The sequence below is a fragment of the Bos indicus genome, chromosome 9, assembly GCF_029378745.1.
Source record: "Bos indicus isolate NIAB-ARS_2022 breed Sahiwal x Tharparkar chromosome 9, NIAB-ARS_B.indTharparkar_mat_pri_1.0, whole genome shotgun sequence".
NCBI lineage: Eukaryota > Metazoa > Chordata > Mammalia > Artiodactyla > Bovidae > Bos > Bos indicus.
The window spans coordinates 43196903-43222424 of record NC_091768.1 but is presented as its reverse complement, the minus strand read 5'-3'; the positions used below and the strand labels follow the sequence as shown (position 1 = coordinate 43222424).

At 42.7% G+C, this 25522-nt stretch overlaps 1 protein-coding gene and 1 pseudogene across 7 annotated transcripts; both read left to right on the top strand.

Moving 5' to 3' along the window:
• The first annotated feature begins 1247 nt into the window (after positions 1-1247).
• On the top strand, positions 1248-2717 carry LOC109563510 (bifunctional 3'-phosphoadenosine 5'-phosphosulfate synthase 1 pseudogene; annotated as a pseudogene).
• An 11711-nt stretch (positions 2718-14428) lies between these two features.
• Positions 14429-23832, top strand: MTRES1 (mitochondrial transcription rescue factor 1). Of its 7 annotated transcripts, none has more exons than XM_019967273.2 (4): positions 14429-14786; positions 17354-17787; positions 19375-19447; positions 23317-23832. In XM_019967273.2, the coding sequence occupies exons 2-4, from the start codon at positions 17366-17368 to the stop codon at positions 23494-23496; spliced, it is 675 nt and encodes a 224-aa protein (XP_019822832.1). In that variant the 5' UTR covers positions 14429-14786; positions 17354-17365; the 3' UTR covers positions 23497-23832. The 7 variants fall into 7 exon arrangements, with proteins under 7 accessions (XP_019822832.1, XP_070652114.1, XP_070652113.1 ...); XM_070796013.1 differs by having other exon boundaries at positions 14432-14617; positions 17358-17829; XM_070796012.1 differs by having other exon boundaries at positions 14432-14617; positions 17354-17829.
• The last annotated feature ends 1690 nt before the right edge of the window (positions 23833-25522 follow it).

Here is a 25522-nt window from a genome sequence, read left to right as displayed (position 1 = left end):
TTTAGAGGAGTACTTGGTTTGCCATATTATTTCATGCTACACTTTGGATGGTGACAACATTCATCAAGGTTTCAATAAAAATCTTGGCTTTAGTCCTGAAGACAGAGAAGAGAATGTTCGATGCATGGCGGAAACAGCTAAGCTGTTTGCAGATGCTGGCTTAGTGTGTATCACAAATTTTATATCACCTTATACTTTTGCTTTATTGACTATGCCAAAGCCTTTGACTGTGTGGATCACAACAAACTGTGGAAAATTTTTCAAGAGATGGGAATACCAGATCATCTTACCTGCCTCCTGAGAAACCTGTATGCAGGTCATGAAGCAACAGTTGGACCTGGACATGGAACAATGGACTGGTTCCAAATTGGGAAAGGAGTACGTAAAGGCTATATGCTGTCACCCCGCTTATTTAACTTATATGCAGAGTATATCATGCAAAATGCCACGGTGGATGAAGCACAAGCTGGGATCAAGATTGCTGGGAGAAATATCAATAACCTCAGATGTGAAGATGACACCACCCTTATGGCAGAAAGCAGAGAGAAACTAAAGAGCCTCTGAATGAAGGTGAAAGAGGAGAGTGAAAAAGCTGGCTTAAAATTCAACATTCATAAAACTAAGATGATGGCATCCGGTCCCATCATGTCATGGCAAATAGATGGGGAAACAATGGAAACAATGAGACTTTATTTTCTTGGTTTCCAAAATCACTGCAGATGGTGACTGCAGCCATGAAATTAAAAGACACTTGCTCCTTGGAAGAAAAGCTATGAAATTTAGACTGTATTAAAAAGCAGAGACATCACTTTGCTGACAAATGTCCATATAGTCAAAGCTGTGGTTTTTCCAGTAGTCATGTATGGATGTGACAGTTGGACCATAAAGAAGGCTGAGCGCCAAAGAACCGATGCTTTTGAACTGTGGTGTTAAAGACTCTTGAGAGTCCCTTGGACAGCATGGAGATCAAACCAGTCAATCCTAAAGGAAATCAATCCTCAATATTCATTGGAAGGACTGATGCTGAGGCTAAAGGTCCAATACTTTGGCCACCTGATTTGAAGAAGTGACTCATTGGAAAAGACCCTGATGCTGGGAAAGATTGAAGGCAGGAGAAGGGGACAAGAGAGGGTAATACGGTTGGATGGCATCACTGACTCAATGGACATGAGTTTGAGCAGGCTCTGAAGATGGTAAAGGACAGGGAAGCCTGGCATGCTGCAGTCCATGGGGTCACAGAGTCAGACATGACTGAGCAAGTGAACAACAATACTGAGAAATGCAACAATGTAAGGCACATTCACAAGGGTGCAAGTTTATTTTTCTTTGAAGTGTTTGTTGATGCTCCCCTGAATGTTTGTGAACAGAGGGATGTCAAGGGACTCTACAAAAAAGCACGGGCTGGAGAAATTAAAGGTTTCATTGGGATTGATTCTCATATTTTCTGATATGAAAAACCAGAGGCCCCTGAATTGGTGCTAAAAACAGATTTCTGTGATGCAAATGACTATGTTTAGCAGGTTGTGGAGCTTCTACAGAAATGGGATATTGTGGATGCCTCTTATGAAGTGAAAGAACTGTATGTGCCAGAAAATAAACTTCATTTGACAAAAACATACAGAAACCTTACTGGCACTGAAAATTAATAAAGTGGATATGTAGTGGGTGCAGGTTTTGGCAGAAGACTGGGCAACCCCACTGAATGGCTTTATGAGAGAAAATGAGTACTTGCAGTACCTTCATTTCGATTATCTTCTGGATGAGGCTGTCATTAACTTGTCAGCACCCTAAAGTCCTGACAGCTACTCAAGAAAATAAAGAGACTAGATGGCTGCACAGCATTTGCTCTGATATACAAGGACCTCTGTGTGGCTATTCTTTGAAATCCAGAAATCCAGAGTTATTTGAGCACAGGAAGGAGGAGCGCTGTGCCAGGAAACAGGAAAAACATGCAAGAACCACCCTTACATCAAGATGGTTATGGAACAAGGAGATTGGCTGACTGAAGGACAGCCTCAAGTCTTAGATTGAATTTATTGGAATGATGGTCTTGATCAGTATTGTTTTACTCCTACTGAGTTATAGCAGAAGTTTAAAGATATGAATGCAGATGCTGTCTTTGCATTTCCATTACACAACCCGGTGCACAACGGCCATGCTCTATTAATGCAAGATACCCATAAGCAGCTTCTAGAGAGGGGCAACTGTGTCCTGTCCTTCTCCCTCACCCTCTTGGTGGCTGGACAAGGGATGATGATGTCCCTCTTAGAAGCATGCTGCAGTGCTGGAGGAAGGAGTCCTCAATCTTGAGACCACAGTGGTGGCCATCTTCCCATGTCCCAACTGAGGTCCAGTGGCATTGTAGAGCACTGATGGTTGTGGGAACCGACTTTTACATTGTTGGATGAGACTCGGCTGGCATGCCCCATCCAGAAACAGGGAAGGATCTTTATGAGCAGACTCATGGCATCCAAATGTTGACTATGGCCCCTGGTCTGATCACCTTGGAAATAGTTCCCTTTCAAGTTGCAGCTTATAACAAGAAAAAGAGGCAGATGGACTACTGTGACAGTGAGCACCAGGAAGACTTTGAATTGTCTTAAAAACACAAATGCAAAAACTTTACCTAAGAAGGCCAGAAATCTCTTGAAGGTCTCATAGCTCCTAAGGCCTGGATTGTGCTGATGCAGTACTACAAATCCTTGGAGAAACTTTAAGTTGTTAACCTAGTTATTTCACCTTTGACACCTCATTGAGTAACAAGAGGGGACAGGTACTTACTGCTGGCATTTCTTTGTGTTGGTATCTGTCCGGACATGCTTCCTAAAAACAGACCCTTTTCCTTAACTATTAATAGCATCAGTTTGGACTGCCTTATGAGTTCTGTTCTGAACTAGTGTAACACACTCCTGGCTTTAATGTGTCTTTATTATAGTTATACAGTTTTAAAATCTTGTCTTTTTGTATTATATTCATACTTCTGTATTATCATTTTTTCAAGCTATTATATCAGTTGTAGCCAGTAGTATACACTTTGAATCTCACTATTCATCTCTTGAAAAAAGAAAAAGCCCACTAAACAATAAACTTGGCTAGACCTTGTTTTGGGAATTGAAAAGAAAAAAAAACCCTGATGTTTGTCTGTCAAAAAAAAAATTAAACAAACAATAGTATTGAAAATATCTGTGTGTAAAGTTAAAGCAATTCTTAGAGGGGAATGTATACTTTCAATTGTTTATTAGAAAGTAAGAGAGGGTAAAAGTTGATGAGACAGGCATCTAGCTAAAGAAGTTAGGAAAACACAATGAGATAAGTCCATAGAAAATAAAAGGAAGAAAATGATAAAGAAAAAAGAAACTAAAGACCGAAAGTACAATCAAAAGGATTTTTTAAAAGCCAAAAGTTGGATATTTAAAAACACTATTAAAAGTGACAACCTCTGGCAAGATGGATCAAGAAAAAGAATAAAGGAGGCAAACAAACACATCAGAAATTTTCAAAGATTTTTTAAAATTATGAACAATCTTATGCCATTTAATTAGGAAATATACACAATGAAAATAATTGACAAAATTTTAACCTAAAACTAATTCAAGAAATAGGAAGCCTGGATAGTCCAATTTTAAAAAATAATTGAATTGATAAATAAAAATCTTAATACACAGGCACACAAACACACATACATATACACCTGAGTCAAGACATATAATCTACCAGATTTGAAAGAATTAACATTATTCCAATCTTATATAAATTCTTCCAGGGTATGAAAAAAAAGGCAATATTCTTGATACAGAGATTCTAAAGCTATTCAAAGATAGTATAAGAAAGATAAGAGGCAACTTTTGCCCATAGGTACATAAATCCTACACAAAATATTAGCAAATGAAATTCACAAGAGTGTCAACCAAAAAACACAACTCTCCTATGTTGTCAGCAAGAAAACCACTTTAAATATAAATGTCATAATGGAATTTTTAATGACCAAGTTGGGTTTATACAAGAATGGTTTAACATTAGAAAGTCTATGCATACACTTTATCACATTAACATACTAAAGGAGAAAAATCACATAAACTTCTCACAATATGAGGAAAAGATACTTGATAAGATTCAAAATTCATTCATGATTAAAATATATAAAATATTCTATAGTAAAATAAGTATTGAAGGGTGCTTCTTGACCTGAAAAAAAGTATATGCCAAAAATTATTAGCAAATTATTACTTTTAAGGGTAAAAAAAAAAATTATAAGCATTACTTTTAGAATGAGGAATGACACTATGACTGCTTTTGTTCAACACTGTACCAGAGCACTTAACCAACAGAGACAAGAAAAGGATTTAAGAAGTAAAAAGATTTAAAAAGAAACAAAACTTATCATACATATGCAATATGATTGTCCACATAGAAAGTCCCCACTGTATACAGAAAAACAAACATAGAAACCATCAATATATAATAAATGAGAACACAGTGAGTTCACGGCTCAATAGGAGTTCAATATATCCAACTTAATTGCATTGCTAAACACTAGCAAGAAGTGAAACTGAATTCCCAGAAAATTTAGTTCCTTTGCAGAGTTTAGGATTTACCTCTCTATTCAAAATGTTATTCCTTTTCTTGTCCCATACCTGTTCTTCTCAGGATTGAGGAGCATCAAAGAAAAGGAGGGAACGAAACAGAGCAGGACCCAATGGGGTCTCCCGGGTATAAATTTGTTCCATTTCCCCCATTGCTTGTTTGTAAGAAATAAACTTCATTCCGTATCCTTGACCTTCCCTGAGTTCTGAAGGGCAGATTCAAACAGCTGCTAACCAGAGAAGGGAGGGAATACAGTAACAAAGGAGGAACAGTCAAAAAAACACCGTAGTGCAGTGTCCTGGTTCCTTCTCAAGGAATATACATTATATGTAACAATAACTGAGTTCTTCTGTAGGAACTAAGGCCCCCACCCACACGGGGGATGCTAACTTTGGGCTGAGCACAAGCTTCCTGGAACACCACCTTGGTACCTAACCACCAACCAACCAGAAGAAAGTCTGCAAACAGTGGAAGATGATAGACTCTGAAAGTCTCTCAGTCGTGTCTCTTTGCAACCGCATGGACTGTAGCCTGCCAGGCTCCTCTGTCCATGGAATTCTCCAGGCAAGAGTACTGGAGTGGGTAGCCGTTCCTCTTCAGGGCATCTTCCCAACCCAGGGATTGAACCCAGGTCTCCCAGATTGCAGGCAGATTCTTTACCATATAAGCCACCAGGAAAGCCCAAAGACTCTGACCCCCTCCTCAAATGATTCTCCCTTTAAAAAACTTTCATGGACAAGCTGAATTTTTAGAATTGGTTTTGGGGCACAAATTCAAACAAAGCTGTTATATTAAAATTCTGTAGATTTGGTATAGGGACCAATGGACTATAACAGAGAACTCAGAAACACATACACCCATGTATGAATACTCAGCATGTGACAGAGATGTCATTCAGATCACTGATGAAAGAATGCTTATTCAACAAAACAGGTTGAGATAACTAGTGGTTCTTATGAGTAAAGATGAAATTGAATCTTTTTCCCTCATCATACATAAAAAAAAATAATTTCAAATGGAACAGAGACTTAAATATCAAAGATAAAACTAGAACTGTTGGAAGAAACTATAAAAGAACACCTTCATGACTTCAAGGTTGGGAAGGAGGTTTTAAACAAAAAACAAACTGTGTTAATCATTAATGATAAGATACAGACAACTGTGAAGGGGATCAGAGTATCTCACTTTAACATAAGGATTATTTTGAGTTGAAGGCAACTAAGAAACAGAGAAGGCAATGGCACCCCACTCCAGTACTCTTGCCTGGAAAATCCCATGGATGGAAGAGCCTGGTGGGCTGCAGTCCATGGGGTCGCTAGGAGTCGGACATGACTGAGTGACTTCACTTTTACTTCTCACTTTCATGCATTGGAGAGGGAAATGGCAAACCACTCCAGTGTTCTTGCCTGGAGAATCCCAGGGACGGGGAAGCCTGGTGGGCTGCCATCTATGGGGTCGCACAGAGTCGGACACGACTGAAGTGACTTAGCAGCAGCAGCAGCAGCAAGAAACAGCAGATGCAAGAAAAGGTCTCTTCCTTCCCCCTTTTGCCTAAGTGAAACTGTTACTCGCTCAGTAATGTCCGACTCTTTGCGATCCCATGAACTGTGTAGCCCACCAGGCTCCTCTGTCCATGGGATTCTCCACGCAAGAATATGAATACTGGAGTGGGTGGCCATTCCCTTCTTCATGAGATCTTCCGGACCTAGGGATCAAACCCAGGTCTCCTGCATTGCAGGCATTCTTTACCATCTGAGACACCAGGGAAGCCCCTTGCCTGAAGGAAGTGTGTAAATTTTCCCTTATGACAGCTTCCTCCTCCTATCTCCAGGTAGAAGAGAACCATCACTCATCAGTCTAGAAACTGCCTGAGGTTGGGACGCTTGCAGACTGAGAGTCACAGGATACAGACAGGGAAGAAGGCCATGTGACTGAAACCAGGCAGGATCCTGTAAGGCTCCTGGGCACTGTTTGTAGAGAACAGACTCCAGTCTTCATGACCTTTGCCGAGTCCCAAAGGGCAGATTCAAACAACTGCTAATAGGTAAGGGAGGGGATGGAGAGACCAGGGAGGAGCAGCCAAAAAACAACAGTGCAGGTGTTGCCAAAATCTTGGCTCTCTATGCGCCAGAAATACAGAGACAGTTACAGAGGAGAAGCACACTGACTGAAACCACCCACCCTGGGCAGGCCCTTTAGTAACCATTCCCATGAGCTGTTTTATGACAGGAGATTCTGGTAAGGAATACAGAACTAATAAGCCACCACCAACCGGAAGAGTTCGGGAAAGGTCAAAAGGAGACACCGCGTGTTTGTCCACTTCCCAGAATCCCTCTTGCTAGCATCCATCCTGGCTTAGCGATGCTTGCGTCACCAGGAAAGCCTCTGAATTAGAATGATTGGCCAAAGACACCCCAGAAACTAATCCTATCACCATAAAACCACGAGATTGCCAGCCAAGTGGCAGAGCAGTTCTCCTGGGCTCCCTTACCCTACTGCTCTCCACGCGGATGCCCTTTCCCAATAAAATCTCTTGCTTTCTCAGCACATGTGTCTCCTCGTACAATTCATTTCTGAGTGTTAGACAAGAGCTGTTTTGGGTCCTGGAAGGGGCCCCCCTTCCTGCAACAGAAACAGTGACTTCACTACTTTGCCAGGCAAAATGAGAACCCAGTAGGCTAGTGCCCCTCAATAACTCCACCCGCTCTCCACCCCTGGTGAGTAGGGAAAGGTTTTATAGTCAGGAGTATATGATAAGGATCAAGGCATTAACAGTCTTATATTCCTTCTTCTGCAAGTTTCAAAGGGTGGGGTTGCTGACAAGATTAGGGTGTGTGCAGGGTCTCAGGTGGTCTAGTCTCCTAATCTTGATGAGCCTCTCTGGTCCTTTAATCTCATCTCAGGTGGTTTCCTTGCTGTTCTTCCCTTGATTAGCAACTGCTCTGTAGTTTGGAACTGAAAGTCATGGAGGCTGGAGTCTTGCCTATAAGAAATGGGGGACAAAATGGGCTCCGTGTCCAGGTGCCCCATGAGGCCTTGCTCAGCATCACAGGGACTTCCCTAGTGGTCCAGAGGTTAAGAGGCCTTGCTTCCACTGCAGAGCAGTGTGATGGGGGGCAGGATCCTGGATCCACCTCAAAGAATACACACAACAATATCTTTGAAGTCTTTGGCAGAACTGAAACACCCAACAAATGGAACATGTTAACTACTTGATGAATCATTCTTCTTTCCAGAGGTCACAGTTTGAAAACCTCTTTGAGAACCACAGAACCTCATCAGGAGACCACCTGAAGTGAGAACAAAGGAGTACATGCTCTGCACGCACCCTGATCTTTACCAGCAACCCCGTCCTTGAACCACTGGTATCAAGTCAGTCAATCAGTTCAGTCGCTCAGTTGTGTCCAACTCTTTGAAACCCTGCGGACTATAGCATACCAGGTTTCCCTGTACATCACTGACTCCCAGAGCTTGCTCAAACTCATGTCCATTGAATCAGTGATCCCATCCAACCATCTCATCCTCAGTCGTCCCCTTCTCCCACCTTCAATCTTTCCCAGCATCAGGGTCTTTTCCAATGACTCACTTCTTCAAATCAGGTGGCCAAAGTATTGCAGCTTCAGTTTCTGCATCAGTCTTTCCAATGAATATTCAAAATGGATTTCCTTTAGGATTGACTGGTTGATCTCCTTGCAGTCCAAGGGACTCTCAAGAGTCTTCTCCAACACCACAGTTCAAAAGCATCAATTCTTCGGCGGTCAGCTTTCTTTATGGTTCAATTCTCACATTCATACATGACTATGGGAAAAATCATAGCTTTGACTAGACAGACCTTTGTCGGCAAATAATGTCTTTGCTTTTTAATATGCTGTCTAGGTTGGTCATAGCTTTTTTCCCAAGGAGCAAGCGTCTTTTAATTTCATGGCTGCAGTCACCATCTGCAGTGATTTTGGAGACCAAGAAAATAAAATCTGTCACTGTTTCCATTGTTTCCCCATCTATTTGCCATGAAGTGATGGGACCAGATGCCATCATCTTAGCTCTCTGAACGTTGAGTTTTAAGACAATTTTTTCACTTTCCTCTTTCACTTTCATCAAGAGGCTCTTTAGTTCCTCCTCACTTTCTACCATCTCCCTGCAATCTTGACTCCAACTTGTGCTTCATCCAGCCCAGCATTTCACATGATGTACTCTGCATAAAAGTTAAATAGCAGGATGACAATGTACAACCTTGCTATACTCCTTTACCAATTTGGAACCAGTCTGTTGTTCCATGCCCAGTCTAACTGTTGCTTTATGACCTGCATACAGATTTCTCAGGAGGCAGGTAAGGTGGTCTGCTATTCCTATCTCTTGAAGACTTTTCCACAGTTTATTGTGATCCACACAGTCAAAGGCTTTGGCATAGTCAATGAAGCAAAGGAGATAATCTTCTGGAACTCTTCTGCTTTTTGATGATTGAACGGATATTGGCAATTTGATCTTTGGTTCCTCTGCCTTTTCTAAAACCAGCTTGAACATATGGAAGTTCACAGTTCATGTACTGTTGAAGCCTGGCTGGGAGAATTTTGAGCATTAATTTGCTAGTGTAAGAGATGAGTGCAATTGTGTGGTAGTTTGTACATTCTTTGGTATTGCCCTTCTTTGAGATTGGAATGAAAACTGACCTTTTCCAGTCCTGTAGCCACTGCTGTGTTTGCCAAGTTTTCTGGCATATTGAGTGTGGCACTTTCACAGCATCATCTTTTAGGATTTGAAATAACTCAACTGGAATTCCATCACCTCCACTATCTTTGTTCATAGTGATGCATCATAAGGCCCACTTGACTTTTCATTCCAGGAGGTCTGACTCTAGGTGAATGATCACACCATCATGGTTATCTGGGTCATGAAGATCTCTTTTGTATAGTTCTTCTGTGTATTCTTGCCACCTCTTCTTCATCTCTTCTGCTTCTGTTAGGTCCATACCATTTCTGTCCTTTATTGTGCCCATCTTTGCATGAAATATTCCCTTGGTATCTCTTAATTTTCTTGAAGAGATCTCTAGTCTTTCCCATTCAATTGATTTTCTCTATTTCTTTGCATTGATCACTGAGGAAGGGTTTCTTATCTCTGCTTGTATTCTTTGAAACTCTGCATTCAAATGAGTATAGCTTTTCTTTTCTCCTTTGCCTTTTGCTTCTCTTCTTTTCTCAGCTATTTATAAGGCCTCTTCAGACAACCATTTTGCCTTTTTGCATTTCTTTTTCTTGGGGATGGTCTTGATCACTGCCTCCTGTACATGTCACGAACTTCCGACCATAGTTCTTCAGGCACTCTATCAGATTTAATCCCTTGAATCTATTTGTCACTTCCACTGTATAATCATAAGGGATTTGATTTAGGTCATACCTGAATGGTCTAGTGGTTTTCCCTACTTTCTTCAATTTCAGTCTGAATTTGGCAATAAGGAGTTCATGATCTGAGCCACAGTCAGCTCCCGGTCTTATTTTTGCTGACTGTATAGAGCCTCTCCATCTTTGGCTGCAAAGAATATAATCAATCTGATTTCAGTATTGACCATCTGGTGATTTCCATGTGTAGAGTCTTCTCTTGTGTTGTTGGAAGAAGGTGTTTGCTATGACCAGTGTGTTCTCTTGGCAAAACTCTGTTAGCCTTTGCCCTGCTTCATTCTGTACCCCAAGGCCAAATCTGCCTGTTACTCCAGGTATCTCTTAACTTCCTACTTTTGCATTCCAATCCCCTATAATGAAAAGGAGACTTCCCTGGCGGCTCAGATGGTAAAGCATCTGCCTACAATGCAGGAGACTTGGGTTCAATCCCTAGGTTGGGAAGATCCTCTGGAGAAGGAAATGGCAACACACTCTAGTACTCTTGCCTGGAAAATTCCATGGGTGGAGGGGCATGGTAGTCTACAGTCCTTGGGGTCACAGAGTCAGACACAACTGAGCAACTTCTCTTCATTTCATAATGAAAGGAAATCTTTTTTGGGTGTTAGTTCTAGAAGGTCTTATAGGTCTTCATAGAACCCTTCAACTTCAGCTTCTTCAGAATTACTGGTTGGGTCACAGACTTGGATTACTGTGTTATTGAACAGTTTGCCTTGGAAACGAAGAGATCATTCTGTCATTTTTGAGACTGCAACCAAGTACTGCATTTAGGACTCTTTTGTTGACTACAAGGGCTACTCCATTTCTTCTAAGGGATTCTTGCCCACAATAGTAGATATAACGGTCATCTGTATTAAATTTGCCCATTCCGGTCCATTTTAGTTCACTGATTCCTAAAATGTCGATGTTCACTCTTGCCATCTCCTGCTTGACCACTTATAATTTCCCATCCTCAACATCCTCTTTTATCTTTAGCTCAGAATGGTATTTCAGCCATTTTGGTGACCTAGTCTTTCTGGGTCTCTCTCATGTATACATGTTAAACTGTTTGATTTTCTTCTGTTAAAAAGATAGTAAATTAAAACCTGAAAATAAAAAAGCAATTCATGTGCACATTTTCAATTATATCAAAACCAAAAACCAACAAAAAACCTAGAAAGAAGTCATAGTCCATCAACAGATAGCATCACAAACATAATAACTCAGGTTGTTTCTTGATGGCACAATAAATCCAGAGAGCCCTGATCACTTGGTTTATGATCCTCTGGCCAGAGACATCCTGACTCTCAGAACTACAATTTAAGAAATGTCACAGAAGGAATTCCCTGGTGGCCCACTGGTTAGGGCTTGGCATTTTCACTTCCATGACCTGGGTTCAATCCCTGGTTGGGGAGCTAAGATACTGCAAGCCAAGTGGTGTGGCTAAAAGAATAAAATATAACTTAAAACTCACCTATACATAAAACTAAAAGTGCTCTGATTTAGACATCACTATATGTAAAATTATATATTTGAGCTATATTAAAGGCTGGAGTCCAGACTTGTAAGCTCAACTCTCAGTTCAATTCTCAGTGTCTTTTCTTCTGACCTAGTGTAGCCCTATGAGGGAATGTAAACTTGGCCCTCTAGGTGGTCTAAACTAGTCAGAACTACAATGTCCCACAGCAGGGGCCAGTTTCTATGAAAAAAATAAAAAATCACAAATACGTGTGTACACACACAAAACTACTTCTTAACCTCACAGCAGTTTTAAAAATATTATTTAGCAATTTAAAGTTAAAAAAATAGTCATCTAACAAAGTGTTGATTTTTCTAAAGGCCAGCGACTAAGTTGACTTTATGTAATCCAATAGCACTGTATTCTTTTATCTCCTCCCAAAATCATGCATAATCACACAGCAGTTTTCTCAGTTGATAATAATACTGATTAACTCCTATTACTGGCAGATTTAACAGTGTATCTGTAGTCTTTTACAAATGACTTAAACTAGTAAATGTAACTGTGTATCACCTGTGTAAAATGTCAACAGTATAATCTGAATTTGTTAGGGGAAGCACACTGACCGACCGCCTACCCTGGCCAGGCACCGCAGTGACTATTTGCATGAGTCGTTTTAGGACAGGAGGTCCTAGTAAGGAACACAGAAGGAATAAGCCACTACCAACCAGAAAACTTTGGGAAAGGTCAAAAGGAGACAATCAGCTCCCAGAATCCTTCTTGCTGGCATCCTCTTGGCTGAACAATGCATGTACCTCTAGGAAGGACTCTGAGTCAGAATGATTGGTCTAAGACAACAGGGAAACTAACCCTATCACCATAAAACCTGAGACTGCAAGCTATGTGGCAGAGCAGTTCTCCCGGGTTCCCTTACCCTACTGCTCTCTGCCCAGGTGCCCCTTTCCAATAAAATCTTTGCTTTGTCAGTATGTGTGTCTCCTTGGACAATTCATTTCCAAATGTTAGAGAAGAGCCCACTTTTGCGCCCTGGAAGGGGTCCCCCTTCCTGCAACAAATTCATATAATATATGAAGTTTTATCACTTCAGCACCAGATATAATTTGTAACTGCCTTTGCTTACTGCACAAATGCAACCAAGCAGGTTATAAATTCTTGGGAATATATGTATTTTTCTAGAGACAACATTTATAACTCTCAAAGATGTTCAAAGGGGTTGGTGATTTCAGAAAACTCAAGGCTCACAGTATTTTTAAAAGCTATCTTCCCACACACTAAAGGCCAATTAATCTATGACAAAGGAGCTAAGAATACACAGTGGAGAAATGAGAGTCTCTTCCATAAGTGTGCTATGAAAACTGGACAGCTACAAGAAAAAGAACACAATTAGAACATTCTCTTATACCATATGCAGTAATACTCAAAACGGATTAAATCCTAAATGTAAGACCAGATACCATAAAATTCCTTGAGGAAAACACAGGCAGAACACTGTTTGACATACTTCACAGCAATTTTTTTTTTTGATCCTTCTTCCAAAACAAAGGAAATAAAAAGCAAAAATAAATGAATGGGACCTAATTAAACTGAAAAGCTTTTGCACAAATGGTACTGTTAAATGGAAGAAAAATTTTCCAAATGATATAACTAAGAAGGGGTTAATACCCAACATATATAAACAGTTCATTCAACTTGACATCAAAAGACCAAACAACCTGATTTTAAAATGGAGCAGAACTGAACAGATATTTTTCCAAAGAAGAAATGTGATTGCCAGCAAGCACATGAAAATATGCTCAACACTGCTAATCACCAGAGAAAGGCAAATTAAAACGACAATGAGATACCATCAGAGACATGTCAGAATGGGTATCCTCAAAAAGAACACAAATAACAAACAATGGTGAGGACTGGAGAAAGGGAAATCCTTGTACACAGCTGGTGGGAATGTAAACTGATGCAGCCACTGTGGAAAACAGTATGGCAGATTCTCAAAAAAACTAAAAATAGAACTACCATGTGCCCCAGCAATTCTGCTCCTGGATATATATTTAAACAATATAAAACACTAATTCAACAGAAGAATGGATAAAAATGTGATGCAAGTACAATGGAAAACCACTCAGCTGCAAAAAAGAATGAAAATTTGCCATTTACAACAACATGGATGATTTGGAGGGCATTATGCTAAGTGAAATAAGTCAGAGAAAGGCAAATACTGTGTATCACTTATATGTGGAATCTAAAAAATACAACCAGGGAATATAATAAAAAGGCTGACTCACACATACAGAAGACAAACTAGCAGGATAACAGTAGAGAGAGGGAAGGGGGAGGAGCAATATAGAAATACAGGATTAAGAGACACAAACTACTCACTTTAAAATAAACTACAAGAATATTTTATAAAACAGGGGGAATACAGCAAATGAGTATAACCTTTAAAAATTGTGAATCACTATTTTGTACACCAATAATTTATGTAGTATTACGTATCAGGCTTCCCTGGTGGCTCAGACGATAAAGCGTCTGCCTGCAATGCAGGAGGCCCTTTGGTTCCAGGGTTGGGAAGATCCGCTGGAGAAGGACATGGCAACCCATTCCAGTATTCTTGCCTGGAGAATCCCATGGGCAGAGGAGGCTGGCGGGCTACAGTCCACGGGGTCCCAAACAGTCGGAGAAGACTGAGCGACTTCACAAACACACACAAACGAGTATCAACTAGACTTCAATAAAAAATTACTTATCTAAAAAAAAAAAAAACTCAAAACTCTCTTCAACCACGTGGAATCAATCACCCGGAGGTGGCTTCCGGTCCAGCTCACAGCTAATCGGTCCTCCAGGCCGCCCACACTCCCCACGCAGTCCTCCTAGATACCGCTTGCAGCAGAGGTCGCTGCGTCGCCATCACCGCGCCCCGGCGCCTCGCCCAGCCCGCTCTCAACGCGCCGGCGCCGACGGAAGGGGCGGGGCAAAGATAGGGCGGGGCCTGGAGGCAGGCGGTCTGCAAGGCCGCTGGGAGGGGGGCGGGGAGGGAGGAGCAGCGCTGACGTACAGGTAACTGCGCCCCTGCCGGGCCAGCGGTGACCCAGGCCCGCTCCCCCCTCTGTTGCTTCATCGCGCGCACGTGGGAAATACAGGAGCGGCGAGCTCCCCTCCCCTGGCTGCGCTCCCGCCGGGGCTCCGCGTGAGTGTCTCGCGTCCTGCCCCGGCCCGGCCAGCTCGGGACGCCCCGTGGACCCGGGGGGCCAAGGCTGTCCGCTCCTGGGTCTGGCTGCTCCTGCTGGCTGCAGACGCAGACTGCAAGCTCGAGGACTCTGGTGTCCAGTTTCCCTTGACCTTGAGAACCTGCGAAGGTGCGCAGCCCGAGGGGGTAGGGAGGGAGCGAGGGGAACATGACCTTGTCTCAGCAGTTTGTCAGCCTCTGAGCCAAGAGATTTTTAGTTGCAATTGACCTAAAAGCAGTTCAATCAGGTTCTCCATTCGGAGTAGTTAACGGGCTCAGGAACGTGGAGCGATTCCAAGTGTCCCGCGGGTTCAGGACAGCGTCGCCTCTGCATTCAGGTAGTTGCTGTTCTTACAGACTTTGGTTAGTTCACAGATTTTATATCTCGCCTGAAGATCTCAGTCAAAACCACCTTCAGGCCTCCTGCCGCGATCATCCCTTTATGTTCACGCTGTCGCGCCAAAGAAATCTTAAAAAGCACTACTGTCGGATCACTTCCCTACCTAAGATCTTTCTATAACTCTCACACACTCTGGATAAGTCCACGCTTTGATATGGAAGGCTCCTGGCGATCTCACCTCTTACCCGTCAACCCAACCCCCTCTTAGCTCTTCATTCTAACGCACAGGTTCTTTTGCTGTGCTTTCACTTCACAGTATTTAATCAAGTACTTACCACGTGCCAGGCACTATTCTGGGCACTTGGGCTTGAGCAGAGGAAAATAGCACCGGTAACAGTTTATATTCTACTAGCAGAGTCATTTAAAAAAAACAAAAACAAAACCAGTAAATTATATAACATGATAGTAGATAATGCTATGATGGAAGAAAGTAGAACAGGGGAGATTGGGAGGACAAGATACCTGTTAAATGGAGTTGGAATGAGTAGACTTCACTGAGTTAAAAAATGAGTTATCCCTGCAGATAACCTGGACTAAGGGTGTAGTAGGGCACCTGGAACAAAGGAGTTTACTCAGAAGTTTGCCTGTTGTGTACGAGGATCTTCAGGAAGGAGTTGAGTAAGCAAGGGTGAGAGAGGCGGGAGATGAGGTCAGAGAGGAAATGGAGGGGGCAGATCACGGCCTATAGGGCAAGGGAGGGAGTTTGCTTTTTCAGTGCTTTTGTAGGATTGTGAGGGAAGGAGAGACGTGATACAAATTCTTTTTAAAAGAGTCTATCTGACTGACTGCTGTATGGAGAACAGACTGTGATGGAGCCTTGGTAGTCATCCTGATGATAGACCGGGGCCTGAATCTGTGGTAACAGTGGTAATTGTGAAAGGGAAACCAAATGTTTTGGTTTTGGAGATAAGCCAACATGATTTCCTGACATAATGGATCTGAGTAGGGGGGAAAGAGTCAAGAGTGACTGAAAGCTTTCCTTTTCAGGAACTAGAAGGGTGGAGTTACTATTAACTGAGATGGGGACGGCTGCAGCTAGAGCAGATTTGGGGTTGCAGATATATCAGAGTTTGTTTCAGGGCCAATTAAGACTGGAGTCCCTGTTATGCATCCAAATGGATATGTCGAATAGGCAGTCAGATACTATGTCAGGATCTGCAAGACCACCTCTAGGTTCACTGATTTCACTGGGAAGACTCAACAGGACTCAGCTATGGGTCATGGCTATGATTTACAACAGAAAATGATACAACATGCAAGGTTCAAGATGCCTGGGACAAAGTCTAGAGGAAACCAGGTGAAGTCTTCCAGGAGGCCTCTCGCAGTGGAGCATACAGGACATGTGGCATGACTGTGCCTCAGTGCCTCAGGGAACAATCACCTAGTTAGTGGTGATTACAGTTAGTCAACTGTAAGATGAACCACTGATGTAAAAACAGCTTCTTGAGGAAAAAAGAAATCACCATGTTAGATGTATATAGCAAGCATAGAATGCACCTGGGTTTCACAAATGCTACGTGAGATGGTATATCTTAGAAGCAGCATAATATGGTTAAAACTGCAGGCTTTGTACCCAGACTACTGGGGCTTTAATCCTGGCTCTCTGTGACCTACCCTTTCTTTCTCTGCTAGCTAATGAATCTATTAGGAAGAAGATGTGAAAGGGGGTAGAATGCAGATCTGTACAATTTGCTCATTCCTAGCTCTGATTTGCTGTAGTTGGAGGTTGAAAGTTGAGAGACTTACTCTGGGTTTATAAAGTGATGATCTAGTATCCTTGGCAAAGTCCATTATTGTAAGCTTGTAATGTATGTCAGTAGACAGTGTTTCTTGTTCTGAGATTTTTTTTTTTTTCTCTAAAATCATTAAGGGCATTCCCTGGTGGCCTAGTGGTTAGGATTCTGGACTTGTCACTGCTGGGGCTCAGGTTTAATCCCTGGTTGGGGAACTGAGATCCTGCAAGCTGCACGACATAGCCAAAGAGGGTGGGGAAAGCACTGAGCAGTCAGTACCCAAACTAATTTGGGGGAGTGAGAAGAGTGGAACCTGTGTTTTCACATGTATTAGCATCCAGTTTGACCTTCATGACTGTCCTATCAGGTCAGTACATTAAGTACAGCCAGAAGACTCACCAGGTACAGTGTGCATGGCCTTGGTTCGTGTGGACCCAACATGGCCTTTTGTAGGAGGGAACATGGTACAGTATCAGCTGTAACGTGTTCACAGTGTGCATGGTTTATGTAGTAAGAATGCCAAGATACCACACTTGTGAACTAAATCTGAATTGTCTGTTTCAGGTAGTATGTGCCATGGCTATGACTAGTGTCAGACTGCCCAGCAGCATTTTAAGAAAGCCAGATGCCTGGATTGGACTCTGCAGAGCACTTCGAGGGACACCTTCACATAAAGGCTGTGCTTCCTGGAATCGATACTTGTATTTGTCTAGTGCCAAGTTAAATGCATCAAATTATAAAACACTCCTCCATAACATTTTCTCACTGAGACTCCCAGGGCTTTTAATATCTCCGGAATATATTTTTCCATTTTCCATAAGACTCAAAAGTAATATAAGCTCTAAAAAATCCACTAAAAAGACTCTACAAAAAGTGGAAGATGAAGGGGACTCTGATGAAGAGAGGGATGAGATGAGTGAGCTGGAAGAGGAGCCCGAGGACAACCCCAGTGAGGTCAAAGACTATAAAGACCTGGACAAAGCAGTACAGTCTTTCCGGTATGACGTTATCCTGAAGACGGGCCTAGATATCGGAAGGAAGTATGTGCGTTTTCATACAAAAATCACTTGTCTTCTTGGTTGTTTTAAAGCAGCATTACCAATCACATGGCTCATATTACAGTGAAGGGTAACCACAGATGTGAAAGAATCTTACAGGAACCTGGTCCAATTATTTCATTCTATACGTGAAAAAACTAATTCCCAAAGAAGTCAAATGACTGCCTGCAAATCCCATGTGCCGTGTTTCCTTGACTCTAAGACATAGTCAACTGTAAGATGAACCACTGATGTAAAAACAGCTTCTTGAGGAAAAAAGGAATCACCATGTTAGATGTATATAGCAAGCATAGAATGCACCTGGGTTTCACAAATGCTACGTGAGATGGTATATCTTAGAAGCAGCATAATGTGGTGGTTAAAACTGCAGGCTTTGTACCCAGACTACCGGGGCTTTAATCCTGGCTCTCTGTGACTTTGGACAAGATACTTAAAATCTCTGTGCAGTTCCCTCATCTGTAAAATAAGGCTAATAGAACTGGCTTTAGAAGGTGGTGGCTAGGATTAAATAAGTCAGTCTATCTTCCTGTAGCATTTACAACAATGTGTGGCACCTGGGTTCTCAATGTATGTTAGCTATGATGATGAAAATACTATGTGCGTTCATGTATATAGTGTATGGAGATATTAAGCATAACCTTCAAGGTTTCTTTAATCTCCTTGTTTCTTCGCTAGACCTATTATATAATAATAGTGATCGTCACTGTTCATTCATTCCTTTAGCAATCATTGTGTGCATACTGCATGCAAAGTAAGAACTGTCATATGAATAAGAAATTAAGATTCCTTTGTCTAATTTGTACCTTTATGTCCTAATTTAATGGCATAGTTTAGTTTTTTAATCCATGAAACTTAAAGACTCATAAAGATGACTCTGAGCGCACAGGCACCCTCATCAGGACTTCAATGTTCTGTAAAGTCTGGCAGGCTCGTTAAGGGCCTCCCTGTCTCTCACAGTAGTAGCTAGTACTGTTATTAGGAAAACCCCCAACATCAATCACCAGGAGTCTGAGCGTTAAGACGAAAGGGCACTCATTTTTGTCTGTATCTGCCTTGGTCTAGTCGCTCCACTGATTAAATTCATAGAGATCAGCAGTGGCTGGATTGGCATTTCCCCAGCCTCAGTGCAGATCAGCAGAGGGTTTCTTAACAGCCTCACCACAGGTGTGGTAACTGGTTTTTCTCTCAGAGCATGTGAGGGGAAGGTAGCACCCACTCATGTTGACTGTCGTGGATCACGGGAGCTATCACCTGCGTGAAGTCCCAGCAGAGCGCTGCTTACCTGCCATCTCACTCTAGCAGATCTTTGCAGCAGCCACATCTACTCAGCAGTGCCCTTCGGTCTCCCTGTTTAGATTCATATAGGAGCAGTTGACTTTCACTTTCCCAATGCCCAGAATGGAGATTTTGTGAGTAGGCTGGTCACTGTCAGGAAAAGCATTATTAATAGCCAGTATTTTCCTCAAAATTATATAATTGTCTTGAATATATTTCTATTTTAAAGTACTTTGACTTTTTTTTTTTAAGCAAAGTGGAAGATGCATTCTACAAAGGTGAACTCAGGCTGAATGGGGAAAAACTATGGAAGAAAAGCAGAACGGTAAGATACTATGACAACCAAATATTTTTGTGTGTTGTTCTGTACTCAGTTAACGCCTTCCCCAGTCTCCCCTGGGGCTCCTTCCTTGGGGCATCAGTGGCTCCTCAGGTATGTCTGTCTTACCACCTTGAAGGTCTCCCTCAGGCCTAGCCACACAGCTTCAGTCACACAGACCACTTGCTGATTGTAGCCATAATGACTTTGAGATGAAGCTTCCTCTTTTTCTTTAAAATTTTAAGACAAGTCACTATCAGAACTAGAAAAAATCTATTAATTAAACTTCTTAAGTTATTAATGTTAGCCTCTCTGAAATCATAATAATCAGGCCAAAAAGAAATGTTTGATCCATGTAGAGGTTTCTTTGGCCTGCTGTAACCTGAGCAGATGTGCGATTCTGTTCAGCTCAGCAGAAGTTACACTGCTCTGTGTGCAGAGCAGCCATCAAAAAGGTTCTATATTTCCTGATAGCCCTGTTGATATTGTTGTTTTATGACAGAATCATTAATAAGTGTTACAAGAAAATGAATTTCTAGTATCTGATGTTATAATAAATGATACATATTCTTATAAAAATGTATTTTTGTAAAAATAAGTTACATATATACATATATCTAGATTAAAATCGGAGAAGGCAATGGCACCCCACTCTAGTACTCTTGCCTGGAGAATCCATGGACGGAGGAGCCTGGTGGGCTGCAGTCCATGGGGTCGCTAAGAGTCGGACACGACTGAGTGACTTCACTTTCACTTTTTACTTTCATGCATTGGAGAAGGAAATGGCAACCCACTCCAATGTTCTTGCCTGGAGAATCCCAGGGACAGGGAAGCCTGGTGGGCTGCCGTCTGTGGGGTCGCACAGAGTCGGACACGACTGAAGTGACTTAGCAGCAGCAGCAGCATTTATCTTTGAGTGGGCATTGTGAGTTATGTTCATGTGTTTTATTTTCTGAATTTTTTATGAGTATGTTTCACTTTCATAATTGGGAAAAATAATAATGATAGTAAAAGTTAACAAGACAGTTTTAAAAAGTATATGGCAGAGACCCTTAAAAAGTGTGGCAGACACTGACCCTTGAGGCATTAGCAGACAGAATATAACTCCCAGTCAGTGTCCAGGGAATAAATGTTCTAGCGGAGTTAGACACACTTTTGAAGGTTTTTATTTTAGCTTCTCTCGTATTTCAAAGCAACCCTGGGATCGGAGAACGTGAGCTGCATCCCGTTCCCCTGGGACGTGGGAGGGTGTGAGCCATCAGCTGTGGACCTAGATGAGCACGGAGGCTGTCTTCAGAGGCCCTGATCCTGTGCTGAGTGGTTCTTGTGGCTGGGTGGACTGAAGAGGGGATCCCCAGTGCTTTTCTTGGCCACCAAGTCTCAAGGCCACTGTTCCTCTGAAGGCACCCAGCCTGGCAGGTTCAGACTTCGGGTGTCAGCCCTTGCTCTGTGAGCTGCAGGAAGTCAGGCACTCCAGACGGGCATCTGGACATCAAGTCCTTCTTGTCCCTTAATTGCTTTTCCCTGTGTAGCCCAGCCCCCTCTAGCCAGCCGCAGTGTTCCTAAGACAAGACCTGTTCTTGGTGCAGGATGCCTCTGTCAGGGCCTCATTTGCAGATACCACAGATCTGTTTTTTCTCCCTCTGCTTTGCGATATTGTTAACTACAGTCTAATTGCTGCTTCTTCATTCTGCCTTGGGTGTTCTATTGTCTTGGCTGCCTTCCAGATTTCTCCTGAGGGTCAGCAAAGGAAGGGCCCAGCATTAACACACGGCTGCCTTGTTACTAGGAGGCCTGGTAGCCATAGTAACTGCAGCTAAGGGGAGATTGGAAATGTAGATACTTGGAACAGCCCCTAATCCCAGCCAGTCTTGCTTTGTGTCTACTGCGCTGTCTCCCACAGTTGAAGGGAATGAAGGACACCTCCCCTTCCGTGGCCTGCTCCATGGGGCTTGTGCCCAGCTGCTGAGGATACATAACGGGTTGATTTTTCTCTGTATATCCTTTTATACCTTTTACATCTTGTATCATGTGCATTAATGTATTCCTTTATTTAAAAAGGAATTTTAATGACACAGAGTTATGCCAAAAAAGGTAAAGCAGCGTTTCCAAGTCTTGTATTTCTGAACATTGATTTTAAATGCCTATATAGGTTGGCCACATGGTCATTTTTTAAAAATTGAACCCAGCAGAACTTCAGGAGAACTGACTCCCCTCTGCCCCTGCATCTGGCCCAGATGATGCCCTCATACCCACAAAGAGAAGCAGTCATCATGCCTCACTATGGTGTTAGTCTCTCTGCTTCTCAGCCCAGAGGGGAGAAAGTTAATGGTTTAAAATCAGCCCTTTGAGTTTTGGGCTTCCCGAATCTGCCTGCAATGCAGGAGACTGCAGTTTGATTCCTGGGTCAGGTATTCTTGGGCTTCCCTTGTGGCTCAGCTGGTAAAGAATCTGCCTGCAATGCAGGAGACCTGGGTTCAATCCCTGGGTTGGGAAGATCCCCTGGAGAAGGGAAAGGCTACCCACTCCAGTATTCTGGCCTTGAGAATTCCATGGACTGTATAGTCCATGGGGTCATGAAGAGTTCGACACGACTGAGTGACTTTCACTTCACTTGTGAGTTTTATATCCAGCTGCCAGGATTGACCGGTATGGTGTTGTGGTGAGCAGGTGTGCGTTCCCACGCTGTTGACTGAGTATTGGGCCTACGGATGTCTTGAGTGGGTTGCTTGCCCTAGTGAAGTACAGATATTCCAACAGCATGAAGTTAGGACCGCCTTAGGGAGTATTCATTGGAAAATGCAGTAAACGTAAGCATTTGGCACGATGGCTTCTTAAACAGAAGCCCCCAAGCAACCTTTTAAATGGGTACCTATGCCCACTTAAGGGTCCGTGGCCCACACATGAGGGTCCCTCCCTGTCTTCCTGTCCTGCCTCTTCAACCCTGTGCCCGTCCCGGGCTCGGAAGTGGTGGTGAGTGGTCTGAGATGGCCTCTGGTCACCCTGGATTGTGTTGTAGCAAAAGCCGCATATTGCACCTGGGTCAGTTTAGCCCCTTCCTGAGTTACTGGGCAGATGCCCTGGATACTGAGCTGCCAGGACCCGGTGTCTGTCTCGGGCTGTTTGCACCCGGGCAGCACGAATGTGACTGCCCCCCAGGGCATGTCCTGCACTCACTCAAGCCAGAGCTCCTCTCTGGATAAAAATGGGTTTGATCTCAGCCCTTTTAACCCAGGTCAGCATCCTCTTTTCTGGGGCATTCCATCCTTGTTCATGGAGTCCTGTCTCTTCTTGATGATGTGTCATCCCTGGGGCTAGCCAGTACCGGAAAGCAGTTTCTTTACTTCCATTTCTTAAAGAGATACGGCTGTTGTTGCACTGTGATGAATTTCCAACAAATTATGCCCTGTATGCAATGATGTAGCTTATCTGGGTTGAAATCAGTGAATGTGTTATACTGAAAATTGTCTTCTCAGTGTCTTCCCAGTGCCTGTAGTAATTACTATGCTCATACTCTCTAAAATTATGTCCCGCTTCCTTTGTTTTTTGCCATTGTTACCAAAATAAATGCTTCCATTCAAGAGTTTCCTTAAGTCATGCAATAGGGATGAAAATCAGAGCCACACAGGGCCCATCCTCAAGCAGCTAGCTGTCTCAGCCTGAAGGAGTGACACTGGTCCATGTTAAGCCACATGGGTTTGAGGCACCTTCCCAGAGAGGGAGGCCCTTTCACCTGGAGGCACTAAGATAAGTGACTGTTTCAAAGGAGTACCTCCCCGCCAGGGACTGGTTCTCTGGGGAAAACCCAAAGTAGAGATGTTTGCATTGGCCTGCATTTCCCCAAACGACAGCTCTGTTTTCTTTTTAATTTTCAGGTGAAAGTGGGAGATACGTTGGATCTTCTTATTGGAGAGGATAAAGAAGCAGAAACAGAGACAGTGATGAGGATTATCCTGAAAAAAGTGCTGGAGGAGAAGACCAGCAGTGAGAAGCACAGAGTGGTGTTACGACGGTGGAAAAAATTACAATTGCCTAAAAAGAGTATGCTCAAATAAATGGATTGCTTTTCAGTGACAAAGCTGCTTTGTAGTGGTGCAGGAAGGGGCCAGGTTCAAAAGAAGATGTTTGTATTAAAATAAAGTTCTCCCACCATTTGTAGAAGATGCTGAGCAGTTTTGTGCAAGTCAGGATCCGCATTGTGGCTCTTGAAGACGCTTCCCTTGGACTGGATTTCCCTCTCAGCCTTGATTTATTCACTTTTTGACCTCATGAGCAAGAGTGAGATTTGTAATGAATGAACTAAACTCAGAGACAGTTTACATGATCAGCCCACTGTTTCCCAGGTTAACAGCCTTGGGAGGGAGAGTAAAATAAACTGACCTTGTTCTTAGTGTCTTTATTTCAGTTTTATCCCCATCGACCAGCTTCCCTGGGTTCAGGCTTAAGGCAAAACCAAGCTGAGTCCAGGTCTCCTTCCTCTCCTTAGGGCAGCAGCACTGGACGACCGCCTTTCTCCATCGACCTTTCTCAGTTACCAACATGTTGGCCTGAGTTCCCTTCAGTTTGTCTCCAGAGGTCTGGATAGTAAAGTTGTTCCAACTAATTCCAAATGGTTTATTTCGGGCCCATTTAAAATTAACTGTTTAGGTCAAGGGTTTGACAGACGAAGGCAGCCACAAGCCTTTTGTCTGACACACAAGCACGGCTTGTACATTTTGAGAGGCTTTTTTTAAAAAAAAGAGAGAGAGGGAAATATATAATAGAGACCTTATGTAGCCCACAAAGCCTAAAATATTTACATTGACTCTTTACAGAAAGAATGTAATGACCCTTTCTGGTTTAAGCTGATGGTGTACTTTTCAGCTGAAAGTAGGAAATACACAGATTTTTTATCAGTGAAGAGAATAAAGCATCAGAGGCCAATTATTTTAATTGTCAAGACAGTGTTGTAAAGTGAAGTGAAGTCACTCAGTCATGTCCGGACTCTGCGATCCCGTGGACTATAGCTACCAGGCTCTTCCATCCATGGGATTTTCCAGGCAAGAGTACTGGAGTGCGGTGCCATTTCCTTCTCCAGGAGATCCTTCCGACCCAGGGATTGAACCTGGGTCTCCCGCATTGTAGGCAGACACTTTACCATCTGAGCCACAGGGAAGTGTAAAAGGGACTGAAAAAACAAGAGCAGTCATAGAAAGGACACACATATACACATCATCTAGAAAAGGGCATCCGCAGAAATAAACTGATTTGTAGATTCTCAGGAGCAGTTTCCTAGCACTGGAAGGGTCGGCTCAAATAGGAGACTTGTTAGACTATGTCATGTAAAAAGACTTTGTTGGGGTCTTTTTATCTGCCCTCCAGAAATTCTTGAGAATTCAGGTTAACTGGCAGAAGGGAAACTTCTATAGCCCAAAGCAGTGCGATATTTGGGCCCGTGAGTCTGGTAGCCTTATCAGCTCCGATTTCAGAAAACTCAGGAAAAATTGATTTTTATTTGAAAGCTTAAATAAACTCCCAGGAAGAAATAATAAATACTCTGCAGTGTAACAAAAGGAATTTTCCTATTTTACCATTTGTTAATTACGCTTTTACATCAGTAAAAATAATTAGTACAATTAATCTCACCATGAGTTAGAGTTTTATTTTAGTAAATTATAGTAATGACCATGATTCTCTTCACCTCCCTGTGCCTTTCTTCCACTCTTTCCCACCCTCCCTCCCTCTCTTCCTTTTTTTTTTTGTTGCGGGGAGGAGGGTGGAAGTGAAGTAGAAAAGGATAGCTTTATTGCTTTGTCAGACAAAGGGGGACACAGTGGGCTAATGCCCTCTAAACCAAATGTCCCAACTTGGGGAAGATAATGACAAGTTTTATAGTAAAACAGTGTCTTCTCTTGATTGCTCTTTGGAAAGTAATAGAAAGCTGAAGATCTCTTGTATGGTGAGGGGGGCAGCATGACCTAGTGATATGTCAGGGGTCCTGGTTTTTAGGCTCTTGCCTGTACCAAGTTGGGTTACCTTGGTCATACTCTGGCCTTAACCTCTCTTGAGCTTCAGCTTCCTCACAGGTCAGAAGGGGATTGG